We start from the raw sequence: 16,074 nt of genomic DNA on the forward strand, positions 1-16,074 counted from the left end.
GCAGACCTGGCTGCCCAGAGAGGACAGGCTGTGCTCCCACTGCCAGCAGGGAGAAATAGAGACAGAGGTGCACTTCCTACTGCACTGTGACAGATACTCTGGGATTAGAGAAACATTCTTCCCGAAATTCAGAAATCTAATCCCAGAGTTCCCACACCTGCCAAAACCACAACAGGTCCCAATCCTACTGGGAGAGGGAGGAGGGAACTCAGTTGATCTGGCAGCCCAGTATGTGATCTCCTGTCACAGCCTGAGGAACAGTGAGTCCGTCTCCCAATAATGCTCCAGCTGCCTACAGTATGTCAATATTATATAATATGTCTTTGTTGTAAATGTCTGTAACATGTCTGTAGATTTTATTTTACTTCTATTTTTTGTTTTGTTCTATGTTAATTTTATTATTTTTATTTGCTTTGGCAACACTGATTGTACCCATCGGTCATGCTAATAAAGCACCTTGAATTGAATTGAATTGAGTTCCAGAGCTTGGGGGCATAGCAGGAGAAGGCCCTGTCGCCCATACAATGTAGACGGGCTTGGGGGACAGTAAGGAGGGCAGAGTTTGAAGAGCGGAGGTTGCGAGGTGGGGAGTAGGGCGATAATAGTTCAGACAGGTATTGAGGTCCCAAGCCATGCAGAGCCTTATAGGTGAGCATGAGGATTTCAAAGTCTACGCGAAATTTGATGGGTGTTGACTGCACGGACGGCACACGATCAAACACAGCAAAACACAACGCGCACAGCGTCATCAAGCCCGAGCAGTGGGACAAAGACCCCAGCCTGTTTTACGCATATTGTGTTCCAATCGCCAGAGCGATAAATGTGCAGCATAATACGACGTGTAGTGAGGAGTTCGTAAACCGGGGCTGAATGCACTCGCACACCGAAATAAGAGCAGGAATCAAAAACGCAGGACACGACTCTGTAATCGAAATGCGTTCCGAGAGCGTGTTGCGACAGCAGCAGCCGAAACCGCGGGGGTACCTCCGAGATGCTGCAAATGTAAGTGCGCCTCAGCTCTGCAAAGCGACTCAGGTCCAGCTCCTCCATCCCGCCGCTTCCCGCCGCTGACTCTGCGCCGCTGAGGGACCGTCTGCAAACTCCGCCCGGCGAAACGAAGACCACGGCTTCAGACAGGGCTCATTCCGAGACACGACGGGAATAAATACCTGTGATTCATGTACCAATCGATTTCTGCCTGGAAACGTTTGAGTCGGTTATTCTGTGTTTCAATACACTCAGTTTTAAGGAAGAGCGATGAATGTTTATCTGCGCTGGAGCCACATTGTAATTGAAGGAAGCACCCTGAGAGGCGGAACTTCCCTCTCACATTGTAAACAAACACATCTATTGGTCAATAACATGTCAATCACAGACTTTACCCAGAGATCGCCGTCGTTGATTGGACGACGGGAGACCAGTAAATTAATAAGAATACCGTAATACTTGAAAAGGGAAAACGAGATTCACACGCAGTGTGGGACATATCCGCAATTTATTTTACTGAGGGAACTCAAGTTCACGAGAGCTGAAGATTGCGAGGGGACCCGATTCACAATTCTCAAAGTTACCTAGTCAGCCTAGCGGACTGTTTCAAAATAAACAGTAAAACACCAACCGGAGGAAATATATAGGAAAAAAAAACTACGGGGAGGCGCATTTTAAACCAGGAAGAGGAAGTACATGTTTACACAAAGGGTGGTGGGAGCGGGAACAAGCTGTTTACCCATGTTGCTGAAGCAGGTTCACACCCTTCACACCCAGCTGACACACTGACCCTGCAGAACCACGACTGGACACCCTGCAGACACACTGACCCCTCAGGACCAGGGCTGGACACCCTGCAGACACACTGACCCCCCAGGGCCTGCACTGGACACCCCGCAGACACACTGACCCCCCAGGACCACGACTGGACACCCTGCAGACACACTGACCCCCCAGGACCAGGGCTGGACACCCTGCAGACACACTGACCCCTCAGGACCACGACTGGACACCCTGCAGACACACTGACCCCCCAGGACAAAGACTGGACATGCTGCAGACACACTGACCCCCCAGGACCGGGGCTGGACACCCTGCAGACACACTGACCCCTCAGGACCAGGATCACTGTGGCAAAGTCCTCCTTTACTCCAGAGCTGTCCTGCTCAGTCCTGCAGGACCTGGTGTTGTCTTTGTTTTATTCCACTCCAGTTCTGTTACACAGCTGGTCTAATTAGTCAGCTGCATGATTGTAGCACTTGTAACCAGAAACCCAGGTGAGTTAAATGTAACTGCACTTGAATGAAGTGATCTCTTGAGTGTTCTTCCAACAAATGCCAGCATCCATATCACCCTGCAACTCACTGAAGCTCAGCAGGTGTGAGCCTGGTCAGTACCTGGATGGGAGGCCTCCTGGGAAAGCTAAGGCTGCTGCTGGAAGAGGTGTTAGTGGGGCCAGCAGGGGGCGCTCACCCTGCGGTGTGTGTGGGTCCTAATGCCCCAGTATAGTGACAGGGATACCATGCTGTAAAAAGGCAATATCCTTCGGATGAGACCAAGGTCCTGACTCTCTGTGGTCATTAAAAATCCCAGGGTGTTTCTCAGAATGAGTAGGGGTGTTACCCCGGTGTCCTGGCCAAATTTCCCCCTGGGCTTTACCAGTCATGGCATCCTAATAATCCCCATCACTTAACTGGCTTCATCACTCTGCTCTCCTCCCCACTGAGAGCTGGTGTGTGGGGAGTGTACTGGTGCACTATGGCTGCCGTCGCCTCATCCAGGTGGGGCTGCACACTGGTGGTGGTGGAGGGGAGTCCCCATTACCTGGAAAGCACTTTGAGTGGAGTGTCCAGAAAAGTGAAAGGACACAAGCAGCGCAGCTGACAGAAACTCTGGGTTTATTGAACAGTGCAGGCTTGACTGCACTCTTACTGAGAGAGCAGCAGAGAGTCGCTGGGAGAGTGTCAGGTGCAAGAGTGTGAGGGTGAGAGTGTGAGAGCAGGTCTCTAGATGATCTGAAGCTCGTGCGTGTCGGACAGGCCACAGCGGGTCTTGTATGTGTGGAAAAGAGTCTCCAGGGCCTCCATGTACAGCTGGTGATACTGCTCAACTGTCTCCTGAGATGGGCAGGACACCTGAGGTACAGGGATGGGCTTCCCCACTGAAAGAAAGAGTGGGGTTAATACAGACTCACTGGACACTACAGTCCATTAACACTGTACTGAGAGAGAGGGGTTAATACAGACACACTGAACACTACAGTACATTAACACTGCACTGAGAGAGAGGGGTTAATACAGACTCACTGGACACTACAGTACATTAACACTGCACTGAGAGAGAGGGGTTAATACAGACTCACTGGACACTACAGTACATTAACACTGCACTGAGAGAGAGAGAGGGGTTAATACAGACACACTGGGCACTACAGTACATTAACACTGCACTGAGACAGAGGGGTTAATACAGACACACTGGACACTACAGTACATTAACACTGCACTGAGAGAGAGGGGTTAATACAGACACACTGGACACTACAGTACATTAACACTGCACTGAGAGAGAGGGGTTAATACAGACACACTGGACACTACAGTCCATTAACACTGCACTGAGAGAGAGGGGTTAATACAGACACACTGGACACTACAGTACATTAACACTGCACTGAGAGAGAGAGGGGTTAATACAGACACACTGGACACTACAGTCCATTAACACTGCACTGAGAGAGAGGGGTTAATACAGACACACTGGACACTACAGTACATTAACACTGCACTGAGAGAGAGGGGTTAATACAGACACACTGGACACTACAGTCCATTAACACTGCACTGAGAGAGAGGGGGGCATCCACACTCAGACTGACCCACAGTGGTGATGGGAGTCCTGTAGGGCAGCAGTCCCCATCTCTGCCCATGGAAGAGGCAGGGCGCGAAGCCCACCAACCTCTGGAACAGTTTCTGCACACTGCGGGCCAGGCTGCCCTCCGAAAACACCAACTGATCAAAGATCTCGTTCTCCCCGAATGAGTACACTGGCACTAGATCCGCCCTGGAAGACAGGAGAGCAGGCAGAGCCTAAAGTATGATTCAAATCCACTCAGTACATACTCACTGCCCTCTCACCCTCCTCCTCTCTCCCAGGCCTGACACACTCTCACCCGTATTCCAGAGCCAGCCGGACAAAGCCCTTCCTCTCCCTCATCACCAGCACGTTCAGCCCGGGAGTGCAGTTCAGTGACTCAGCAGCGCCCCCTACCACAATTACCACGGCATGACCAGTACCACTTCGAGATAGCACAAACTCCAGGCTGGGCTTACTTACTGGAATCATTCCTACAAAACAGAGAGAGGGGTTAATACAGACACACTGGACACTACAGTACATTAACACTGCACTGAGTGTAAAGCTCAGGCTGAGAGCAGACGGGCAGTACCAGAACTCATGAGGTAGTCTCGGTAGAGAGGCAGTCGGAAGAGGCCAGCCAGCGTGGCGAGGTGGGATTGAATTCCTGGGAACGCTGCCGAGAATCCCGCTCCTTCAGTGCTGAAGCAGGAGAAGGCTCCAGCACACATGATCCCATGTGGGTGGTACCCCAACACAAAGTTTTTACTGGGGCTTAATTCTGCTGTCTTCACCAGCTGACAACCGACAGACAGGGAGACAGTGAGACAGGGATTGAGACTGTGAGACACAGACAGTGAGACAGGGATTGAGACAGTGAGACACACAGACAGTGAGACGGGGATTGAGGCAGTGAGACACACAGACAGTGAGACGGGGATTGAGACAGTGAGACACACAGACAGTGAGTCAGGGATTGAGGCTGTGAGACACACAGTGAGACAGGGATTGAGGCTGTGAGAGAGACAGTGAGACAAAGTGTCTCTCACCGTGACAGGGTAATAATCCCTGATGTGTTTCCAAACACTCCAGTTCCTGATCCAGTCTGATCTCCTGCCCCCTGCAGGAGACACAGGGAATTGCACCACATGTTATTGCCTCCCTGTCACTGTATCAAAACAACATTCTGTCACTGGGCCGCTGGGTCAAAATATCAGTGTGTCACTGCACATACATTTTAGTTTGAGATCATCTCAGTCTGTAGTCTGCGTTTCAACAGTCAGTCACTGTGTCACTCTGTGACTGTATGAGTGTGTCAGACAGCCAGTGACCGCGTGTGTCGGTGACACCGTGACTCCATTTGCCAGTCAGGCGGTGAGCCAAAGCGTCTGCGTAGTCAGTGTCTCAGTGTGATGGTACCTCTCTCTGGAGTGTCCCAATCTATCACCATCCAGATGAAGTACAGCACTGACAGCAGCCACAGAGAGGTAAATATCAGGTATAACATCAAAATTGTGCAGGAGATACCTATACAGAGAGAGAGGTTAATACAGATACACTGGACACTACAGTACATTAACACTGCACTGAGAGAGAGGGGTTAATACAGACACACTGGACACTACAGTACATTAACACTGCACTGAGAGAGAGAGGGGTTCATACAGACACACTGGACACTACAGTACATTAACACTGCACTGAGAGAGAGGGGTTAATACAGACACACTGGACACTACAGTACATTAACACTGCACTGAGAGAGAGAGGGGTTAATACAGACACACTGGACACTACAGTCCATTAACACTGCACTGGGAGAGGGGGGTTAATACAGACACACTGGACACTACAGTACATTAACACTGCACTGAGAGAGAGGGGTTAATACAGACACACTGGACACTACAGTACATTAACACTGCACTGAGAGAGAGAGGGGTTCATACAGACACACTGGACACTACAGTCCATTAACACTGCACTGGGAGAGGGGGGTTAATACAGACACACTGGACACTACAGTACATTAACACTGCACTGAGAGAGAGAGGGGTTAATACAGACACACTGGACACTACAGTACATTAACACTGCACTGAGAGAGAGAGGGGTTCATACAGACACACTGGACACTACAGTAAATTAACACCGCACTGAGAGAGAGGGGTTAATACAGACACACTGGACACTACAGTACATTAACACTGCACTGAGAGAGAGGGGTTAATACAGACACACTGGACACTACAGTACACTAACACTGCACTGAGAGAGAGAGGGGTTCATACAGACACACTGGACACTACAGTACATTAACACTGCACTGAGAGAGAGGGGTTAATACAGACACACTGGACACTACAGTACATTAACACTGCACTGAGAGAGAGGGGTTAATACAAGCTGTGTCAAGTGTGCCAGCAGATCTCACCCATGATAAGGAAGGTCAGTACCCACTGCAGGACACTGATGTTCTCTATGAACTCTTTCCATGTTGTCTTTTCCTGCTCCATGACCACAGCCTGTGGACACACAAAGTAATGATAATTCATGTATCAAACATCCAGGAGGATCCCAAAGTGCTTCCCATACAGGGGGAGGACCCCCTTCACCACCATCCCCCCCGCCCAGCTCCAGTGCTGCCCCCTCCTGGGCAACACAGCCCAGGCACAGGTCAGGGGGAAGAGGGAGACACCGCTGCACCCGCTGAGTTAAAGTCCAGTCTGGGGGCTCAGCCTGCACACTGAAGTGAAGACCCCTGCTCTTCCACTGTCCTGGGGTCTTCACTGACCACGTGGGCAGGACCTCCGCCTGTCACGTGGTGTGAAGAGCGGCACCCCCGATGTCCGGTGTCCAGTCAAGCGAACTCGCATCACCCCCCCCTGCTGTACGGGCTTTGCAGCTGAACGAGCCCTCAGTTCAAGCGGTTATTTTCACGTTTGGAAGTACGATGCGCCCCGGAGACGGTCAGCCAACGCCGTGATGCGGAGTCCTCCAGCGCGACGGGATGGATGAGCTGCTATGAGGCAAATGTTACAACCCAGCTAGTGCTCTGCACAGAAAAAAAAAACCTGCCAGGCTTCTGACGAGCCTTCGTTTGGCGCCGGAGGCGATTTCATTTCCCTTTCCGAGCGAGTGGACTCGGAGCCGCTCTGCGTGCTTCCTGCCGTGGGTCGGAACGCGCTCACGGTGTCGGCGGTGCCTGCGCCCCGGTTACCTGCGCGCTCGGTTCGGCCGCTGCCGCCGCTGGCTCCCGGTGTCTCCCGGTGTCTCCCCGCTGGCTCCTGCACTTTGTCCGGGTCAATGTTTCTCCTGGCTGACAGCGAGACAGCGCTGATAACGATCCCGACCGCAGTTTCACAATCGACCTCCCGCCAGATCGCCGCACCGCCACACTGTAATTTACTACACTTTCTTCAATCTTACCCGGCTTTTACTGCACTGTCACCGCCACACTGTAATTTACTACACTTTCTTCAATCTTACCCTGTTTTTACTGCACTTTCACCGCCACACTGTAATTTACTACACTTGCTCCAATTGCACTGGGACTAACAGCACTTAACTTCACTGTGCTTTACTAAGCAATGCTGTACTTTTACTTGGATTTCAGTGCACTTTAATGCATTTTACTGTGACTTTAACACAATTCCACTACTTTACAATCACACGAGATCTGTACACACTCAGACGCTTGCCGACAGTCACACAATTGCACACGCGCATTCCCTCACAGTGATGCACAATCGGACACGCATGCTTGCTCACAGTGACACACACTCACTCAATCGCACACTCACTCAGTGATGCACAATCGCACACACTCACACCCACACATGATCGCAGTCACACACATCACACACACGCACTCGCTCAAAGAAACAGCTGACAGTTTTGCAAACTATCCTCTTCATCTCAGACTAAAGGTCAGTCCCTCCTGCTCTCTCCCTGCCAGGATCACCAGCGTAGAAACAGAGATAACAAACATGCAGTTATTCAGAGATAAACATTCCTCCCAGAGATAATCAATCTGATCCCAGAATCAGAACAGCTCCCAGTCCTGCTGAGGGTGGGAACCTAACAGAGCTGCAGCCCAGGGTGTGATCACAGCCCCTGACCCAGCCTGAGGAACAGTCAGGCTCTCTAATCATACGCTGTTGTAAATGATCACAGACTTCAACCGTGGTTTCTGTGGTAAATGTTTAATTGTTAGATTCTTTGGCAACAGTCGTTGATCAGCCTTGTAAACAATCCCTGGTAAAAACCACACTGTCCACACCGAGACATTTATGTGCCCTCAGAGTTCAGGAACATGTCCAGACCTTCGTGCAGTCATAGGTCCACATGGACATTTCCCACACACGGGTCCCGGTCCTTTAAAAGAGAGCGCTCCTCATCCCTCACCCTGACAAAGCCAGGAGGGATCGTCCTGTACCTCCCTCAGGGGATTTCCCAGCTCCGGCTTGTCCAGAGCGTTGGCCTCTGTCCTGAACGTCTACTTCAGGCCCTGCACGCAGTGCGCCAGGTCAGGCTGCAGACTGGCCCCCAGCAGGGCCCTGGCGTCTCGGCGGCACAGGGGCCGTCTGTTTCAGCCCTACAGGGACCCGGAGTCGGGGCCGGCTGGTCCCAGAGGAGTTGGATCTGTTTCCGCACTCTGCTCCCCTTCTGGGAGCAGCGATCCAGTGGGCCTCCAGGCCCGCGCAGCGGCTGGGGGTTCAAACCCAGGTTGAGCAAGGTACTGAGCCCAGACTGCACCAGTGAGCCCAGCTGTGTCTAGGGGCACAAGCCTGTGGGAAACACAGTGAATGGTGGCTCCTATGTCCCTTTACACAGTCAAGGGACTTTCTGAACATAACAACTCGCATGCCCCATAGCGCCCCCTGGTGGACGGAGATGCTAGCACCTGTGCCCTGCGCGTGTGGCGTGTGGGCGCACACTCAGGAGTATGAATGAGCTCATTCAGCATGGCTGTAGTGTCAACACAAAATTTGGTAACAAAATATACTCTGTATGTATTTGATGCAGCAAACATGTCATTTGAAAAGGAGGCACAAGGGAAACCCTGAACAATAACATCTTTCAAAACAGCAGGGAGTCTCGGACCCAGAGCACATGACATCCGGGAAGGCTGGGCTCAAGTTGTCCTGGGTAGCCGTAGCCTTGGCGTGGCTCGAGCAACACTGCCCCCCTGTGGCTGTTGGGGGAGTCTGCTGTGCCATCAGTGCCATTCTGCTGGAAAGGCTGGTGAAAGATCCTCTGCAGTGGGATGGAATATAAAGAGGAAGTGGAGGGGTGGAGAAAGGAGCTATATAGAGGGGTGGAGAAAGGAGCTATATAGAGGGGTGGAGACAGGTCCTATAGAGAGAGACGGAGGGGTGGAGACAGGTCCTATACAGAAGGAGCTACTTGTATATAGAGGGGTTGAGAAAGATGTTATAGAGGGCTGGTGAAAGGGGCTATATAGAAGGATGGAGGGGTGGTGAAGGGTGCTATACAGAGGGGTTGAGGTGTGGAATTAGGGCCTATATAGAGGGATGGAGGGGTGGAGAAAGGTCTTATATATACAGATAGTGAAAGAACCTATACAAAGGGATGGGGGGATGGTTAAAGGTGCTATACAGAAGGATGGGGGGGCTGAGACAGGTCCTAGATAAAGTTGAGGTGCCGCTGAGCAGCGATGCCATACTGAGCCTTGTTCTCCTCAAACAGCTGGCTGAGACTGTCCAGGTAGAGCCCGTGCAGAGCGTCGATCTCCTCACGGCTGGGGTTGAGGTTCTGCTCCACTGGGATTGGCCTGCCCACTGAGAGAGAGCAAGACAGGAGGGGTCAACTGAGTCCAGCTGGTCTGTCTGTGTGTCCTACACACAGTGTGGACAGGCTGTCTGTCTCTCTCCGTGTCTCTTACCCACAGTGTGGACAGGCTGTGTCTCTCTCTCTCTGTGTGTCTCTTACCCACAGTGTGGACAGGCTGTGTCTCTCTCTCTCGGTGTGTCTCTTACCCACAGTGTGGACAGGCTGTGTCTCTCTCTCTCTGTGTGTCTCTTACCCACAGTGTGGACAGGCTGTGTCTCTCTCTCTCGGTGTGTCTCTTACCCACAGTGTGGACAGGCTGTGTCTCTCTCTCTCTTGGTGTGTCTCTTACCCACAGTGTGGACAGGCTGTGTCTCTCTCTCTCTTGGTGTGTCTCTTACCCACAGTGTGGACAGGCTGTGTCTCTCTCTCTCTTGGTGTGTCTCTTACCCACAGTGTGGACAGGCTGTGTCTCTCTCTCTCTTGGTGTGTCTCTTACCCACAGTGTGGACAGGCTGTGTCTCTCTCTCTCTGTGTGTCTCTTACCCACAGTGTGGACAGGCTGTCTGTAGGGCAGCAGGCCGAAGCTGTACTGGAAGACTCCCCTGGCGTGGAAGAGGGGCAGAGCGATGCCCATCACCTTCTGCAGCCTCTCCTGCGCTGCGCGCAGAGCCGAGCCCGTGGGGTTCTCCATCTGGTCAAACAGCTCGTTCTCCCCGAAGGAAAACACCGGCACCAGGTGGGCGCTGGGAGAGGCAGACAGAGGGTCAACCAGGCCACAGCCTGATCCGCCAGCCGGGCGCCGACAGGGCAGGGGAGCGCAGAGAGGCGAACTGACCCGTGCTTCAGCGCGAGCTTGATGAACCCCTTCCGGTTGAGGACCTGCAGAGTCAGAGCCCCTGGCCGAGCCTCCAGCGACTCAGGGGCACCCCCTATCGCTATGACTGCCACACTGCCCCCTCCTGGCCGGCTTAGTATGTGACTCGCACTGCTCTTCTCACTGGACACCAACCCTGAGAGAGAGATGGGTTAATATAAACACACTGCACTGAGAGAGAGGGGTTAATACAGACACACTGGACACTACAGTACATTAACACTGCACTGAGAGAGAGAGGGGTTCATACAGACACACTGGACACTACAGTACATTAACACTGCACTGAGAGAGAGGGGTTAATACAGACACACTGGACACTACAGTCCATTAACACTGCACTGAGAGAGAGGGGGGTTAATACAGACACACTGGACACTACAGTACATTAACACAGTACAGTAACAGGAGTTTTTCTGTGTATGTCCTTCACACAGTGGAGAAAGTCTTTGCACACGTCTGGTGTCTGACAGACGGCTCATTCTGCCTGAATCCCCATGTGGTCACTCAAGACAGTCGGAGACAGCCAGCCAAGGCCCCAGCTGCAGTCCCAGAGCCGCCGGGTCACGGCCTCTCCCTTTGCCCCGCTGCGGACTTCCGCCGGCCCGCAGCCCAGTGGTGCGCACACGCAGAGGGGCGGCCAGGGGGCCGCGCACATGCCCTCCCGCACACACACGCCCCCTGCACGCCCTCCCGGCCGCAGGTCAAGGCTCTGCATCGACACCGCTGACATCAGCAGTCTCGCCAAGGCCATTGTGCAACATAAGAACACAGCACGGATGGTAACTAGCACTCACGTTGCTCTGTCTCTCCGCACGACCTCCAGCCAATGACCTGACGGCAGACTGAGCTGGTTTCACCGCCCTGAAGTAGCCTACGCAGGGGGAACGTGCAGACTCCACACAGACAGGCACTCGTGGCCAAGAGGCAGGCCGTAGTGACACCCCATCTCCCCCACGCGGGATAGCCACAGAGCCCCTGCCCCCTCTGTCCCGACTGTCACGGGCGCGAGTCTCCCCCTCATCCTGGTGCCCTTTCTCCCAGGCCCCTGGGGGCCGAGCTATGGGCTGTGCTCACGAAGAGACAGGAGAGCTTGCAGTCGCCTGGCAGTTTTTAATTAGGGGGCGACTTCAAACCCCACTCAGGAGCCCCAGCACGAGCAGGGGGTGAATATGAACAGAAATCACTGACTGGGGACGCAGAACACAGGGGTACCCACTCCCGCATCACCTCCACTCATGATGTATTCCCGGAAGAAAGGGACGCGGAACCAGAAGGGGAGCATGAGCAGGTAGGGGGTGAGTCCGGGGAAAAGCCGGGAGAACCCCGACGCCTCCGTGCAGAAATTCCCAAAGGCCCCGGCGACCAGCACTCCGTGGGGGTGGAAACCGAACAGGTAGTTGTGTTTGGGGTCGAGGTCCACAGTCTTCACCAGCTAAGAGGGAGGAGGGGGGTCAGAGGGTCAGTGTGAGGCAGTGTGGTGCAGTGTCAGTGTGAGAGAGTGTCCAGGCAGTGTGAGGCAGTGTGGTGCAGTGTCAGTGTGAGAGAGTGTCCAGGCAGTGTGAGGCAGTGTGGTGCAGTGTCAGTGTGAGAGAGTGTCCAGGCAGTGTGGGGTCAGTGTGGTGCAGTGTCAGTGTGAGAGAGTGTCCAGGCAGTGTGAGGCAGTGTGGTGCAGTGTCAGTGTGAGAGAGTGTCCAGGCAGTGTGAGGCAGTGTGGTGCAGTGTCAGTGTGTGAGAGTGTCCAGGCAGTGTGAGGCAGTGTGGTGCAGTGTCAGTGTGAGAGAGTGTCCAGGCAGTGTGAGGCAGTGTGGTGCAGTGTCAGTGTGAGAGAGTGTCCAGGCAGTGTGAGGCAGTGTGGTGCAGTGTCAGTGTGTGAGACAGTGTCCAGGCAGTGTGGGGTCAGTGTGGTGCAGTGTCAGTGTGAGAGAGTGTCCAGGCAGTGTGGGGTCAGTGTGGTGCAGTGTCAGTGTGAGAGAGTGTCCAGGCAGTGTGGGGTCAGTGTGGTGCAGTGTCAGTGTGAGAGAGTGTCCAGGCAGTGTGAGGCAGTGTGGTGCAGTGTCAGTGTGAGAGAGTGTCCAGGCAGTGTGAGGCAGTGTGGTGCAGTGTCAGTGTGAGAGAGTGTCCAGGCAGTGTGGGGTCAGTGTGGTGCAGTGTCAGTGTGTGAGAGTGTCCAGGCAGTGTGGGGTCAGTGTGGTGCAGTGTCAGTGTGTGAGAGTGTCCAGGCAGTGTGGGGTCAGTGTGGTGCAGTGTCAGTGTGTGAGACAGTGTCCAGGCAGTGTGATGTAATTTACACACCGAGATGGGAAAGTAGTCCCTGAAGTATCTCCAAATAGCCCAGTTCCTGACCCAGTAACAACGGCGCCCTCCGGTGACTGGAGTGTCTCGGTCAATATACATCCAGCCGACATATAGAAGAGCCAGGGGCCAGTAATCGCTGAGACACAGCAACACAAACACTGCAAGACAGCACTGAGCTAAGGGGAGAGAGAAAGAGAGAGAAGAGGGTTAATACAGACACACTGGACACTACAGTACATTAACACGGCACTGAGAGAGAGGGGTTAATACAGACACACTGGACACTACAGTCCATTAACACTGCACTGAGAGAGAGAGGGGTTAATACAGACACACTGGACACTACAGTACATTAACACTGCACTGAGAGAGAGGGGTTAATACAGACACACTGGACACTACAGTCCATTAACACTGCACTGTGAGAGAGAGGGGTTAATACAGACACACTGGACACTACAGTCCATTAACACTGCACTGTGAGAGAGAGAGGGGTTAATACAGACACACTGGACACTACAGTCCATTAACACTGCACTGTGAGAGAGAGAGGGGTTAATACAGACACACTGGACACTACAGCACATTAACATTGACAAAAGGGAGACGGGTCGCCTGTCTTCAACCTCCTTCTCTCACTTGGATTTCTTTCACAATCCCTCACCAGACACCAGGGTCTGGACGGGACACGGTTACCAAAGCGCCCAATCCGACACCCCGCCGTGTCGCAACCTCGCGTCACCCGGCCAGCTGGAGCAGAATATGACTAAAGATGACATCGCACCGACACGGCCAGCAGGAGTCGGAGTGGGATTGAGAGTGGAGCAGCAAGAGTACTCGCGATCTCACGAACAGGTAGCAGCGATGACGTCAGACCGAACACCTAACAGGTGCGCGGGGAACCTGAGCTGTCGCCCGCGGCGCTCGCGCTGCCCGGCCTCTCTTACCCAGCGCGAGGAAGGAGAAGACCCACTGCACCACGGCGGCGGTCTGCAGCCGCCTCTGCAGCGGCACGTGCAGGGGGGCGAACTCGATCTTCATCGCCGGTCCGGGCTGGGCGACCCGCTGTCTCTCAGACGCGCCAGCTGCTGTTAACCGAGACACAACTCCTGCGAGTTCCGTACACCCAGCCTGCTCGAACTCGAAGTCAAGGACCTTCCTGGCTGTAAACGACCGTGCCGATTCTGAAAATCCCCCCAAAAAAATCTGCGACTCGGCACAAAACCAAAAGCGTCTCTTTGTTATTTCAATGTGGAGACATTATATGAGCAAAAATACAAGCTACCTCGGGCAGCATTTAAACTTTTATTAAACAAGAACCCACACAAACTCTCTCTCTCCCCTGCGTCATTGCCACACCCCCGTGACCGCCTGGAAATCGGCCAATCAGAAGAGGCTATTGTCTTTCTTTGGCCACTTCCCCCCATCGCAATCACCGCGCCCCTGGGGATACGTTCATGCTCCCGCCATTTTGGCTCTGCCAGGGTTCGTTCGGTCATAAAAATCCTGGGATTGAGCCAACATGGCGTCGATTGCGCGACTTTTGCTCCTTTAAACACTTGGCACGCTGCTGTGCTTTCTGGGATGAAGCAACAGGGAGATTTTTGTGAAGGGACCACTTTGTTGAAGAAATACTCTATTTCGCTTTGTGTTTTAATGTTTGGGGTATGCCATAGTATCAGTCCTGCACGGCGAAGAGATGTGAAATGTGTGCGGGATTAAAATCTGGTTTGTGAACAGTCGAGCCGTGCTCAGATCTCGTCAGACCCCTCGGAGGAGCGTCGTGTAGTACCGACACCGACCCTAACAGCGTGTGACCTCGTGGCGCAACGGTAGCGCGTCTGACTCCAGATCAGAAGGTTGCGTGTTCAAATCACGTCGGGGTCAATTCTTTTCAGGCTTTGCTCCTGCCGAACCCGAAACCCTCATCATACAGTCCAATTCCGAAGTTTGCTGACCTTACATATCCCTCCCTTCTCTTCAGAAAACGTATTTTTACAGGTAGCCCTTCAAAAATCAATTTCGGAACTCCGGAACCGACTTGGACCACGGAAGAAGGAGACCCTCACAAACGGTGTAGACGACATCTCACATTAAAACAGCAGCCCTGCTGAGCTCCTGGGCTCACACGCCCACTCGCGACGGAAGTGAGCCAGTAAATGCACTAACGTGTTCAGAAAGCTCGCGCGTTCCAAGTCTTTACATTCCGATGATGATCTGGGTGGGGTGGCGACCACCCTGCACCGATCATCAATGCTTGAGTTCACCTTGAAGTATTTTAAAAGTTTCATTTTCCAACAATGAGGACTGCAGAGCTGAATCGCCTTCTGAAACCTGCTGGCCGGCCGCAGGGACGAACAACTCGCTGTTCTCTTTGTGAGAGTCTGTGCGGTAGCGGTGGAGAATATAGACCGATTTTAAGAAGCCCAGATCGGTGACGAACTCCTCTCGTGGGTTGTGAAACGCGAGCCCGCGCGTGCGCGCCACGGCACCACAGATCGGGGAGCATGCCCACTTGAGCGTGTGAGACATCTGAACCCCGTGTCCCGGGTTCAACGGAGCAGCCCAGCGGAAAGCCGACACGAGCAGCTCTGTCAGGCCCGTGCAGCGTGCGCGTCCGGTTAATGTTTTCTGCAGAAGTCGAGCTGCTGCGAGTTCAGACGTGTTTAAGGTTAAAAGTCCGTCTGTGAGACACGGACGAGGGGCTCAGTGGCGCTATTTTAAGAGTACACGTTTTAAGTTGCTACACCGTGCAAGCAGCAGCCCAGTGTTTGTGCATGGCCTGTGTTGTGTTGCCGAGGGAATGTCTAGTCTGAAGGTGTCCGATGTGCTGAAAGACCTTTTACAGCAAGGTTGGACAATCTTGTCATAAGAGCCAGTGTTTCCGCCGGTTTTCCTGACCTGATCAGGACACTATTGGCGTGATATGAACAATTTCACTGCTCCTCCCAGTTCATGCACTACAGCTTTAAAAAAGCCGGACACCCTGCAGGCACACTGAACCCCAAGGAGCAAGAGTGGACAGCCTGCAGACTCACTGACCCCTCAGGACCAGGCCTGTCCCGCTCTATTTTAGGGTGTTGCTAGCTATTTGAAGAAGGTCATGATGTCCGAGGAGAAGCGGTGTGGCTCATTAAAAGACTACCAGGGACGCTGGTAGTCTTTTAATGAGCCACACCCTCCTCCCTTCATCTCTTCAGAACCGACCGATTTCCGCTTGTTTTCACAGAGCCCGCAGGAAGCAATAGTCTCGGAGACGCTTG

At 53.1% G+C, this 16,074-nt stretch overlaps 2 protein-coding genes and 1 non-coding gene across 3 annotated transcripts; 1 reads left to right on the forward strand and 2 right to left on the reverse strand.

Annotated features, from left to right (window-relative positions):
* Positions 1-2,868: 2,868 nt before the first annotated feature.
* On the reverse strand, positions 2,869-7,764 carry mogat3b (monoacylglycerol O-acyltransferase 3b). The gene is made up of 8 exons (XM_069186765.1): positions 7,064-7,764; positions 6,278-6,368; positions 5,263-5,370; positions 4,893-4,963; positions 4,436-4,640; positions 4,160-4,334; positions 3,866-4,050; positions 2,869-3,148 (listed from the first exon to the last, which is right to left on the reverse strand). Exons 2-8 carry the CDS (start codon positions 6,357-6,359, stop codon positions 2,994-2,996), a joined length of 981 nt encoding a protein of 326 aa, XP_069042866.1. The 5' UTR covers positions 6,360-6,368; positions 7,064-7,764; the 3' UTR covers positions 2,869-2,993.
* Positions 7,765-8,032: 268 nt separating this feature from the next.
* Positions 8,033-14,192, reverse strand: mogat3a (monoacylglycerol O-acyltransferase 3a). Its single transcript, XM_069186764.1, has 6 exons — positions 13,759-14,192; positions 12,809-12,987; positions 11,744-11,948; positions 10,475-10,649; positions 10,183-10,382; positions 8,033-9,647 (listed from the first exon to the last, which is right to left on the reverse strand). The coding sequence occupies exons 1-6, from the start codon at positions 13,850-13,852 to the stop codon at positions 9,493-9,495; spliced, it is 1,008 nt and encodes a 335-aa protein (XP_069042865.1). The 5' UTR covers positions 13,853-14,192; the 3' UTR covers positions 8,033-9,492.
* A 434-nt stretch (positions 14,193-14,626) lies between these two features.
* Positions 14,627-14,698, forward strand: trnaw-cca (transfer RNA tryptophan (anticodon CCA)). Its single transcript has one exon. It is a non-coding gene; the product is annotated as a tRNA-Trp (tRNA).
* Positions 14,699-16,074: the final 1,376 nt, after the last annotated feature.

The sequence above is a fragment of the Lepisosteus oculatus genome, chromosome 3 (assembly GCF_040954835.1).
Source record: "Lepisosteus oculatus isolate fLepOcu1 chromosome 3, fLepOcu1.hap2, whole genome shotgun sequence".
NCBI lineage: Eukaryota > Metazoa > Chordata > Actinopteri > Semionotiformes > Lepisosteidae > Lepisosteus > Lepisosteus oculatus.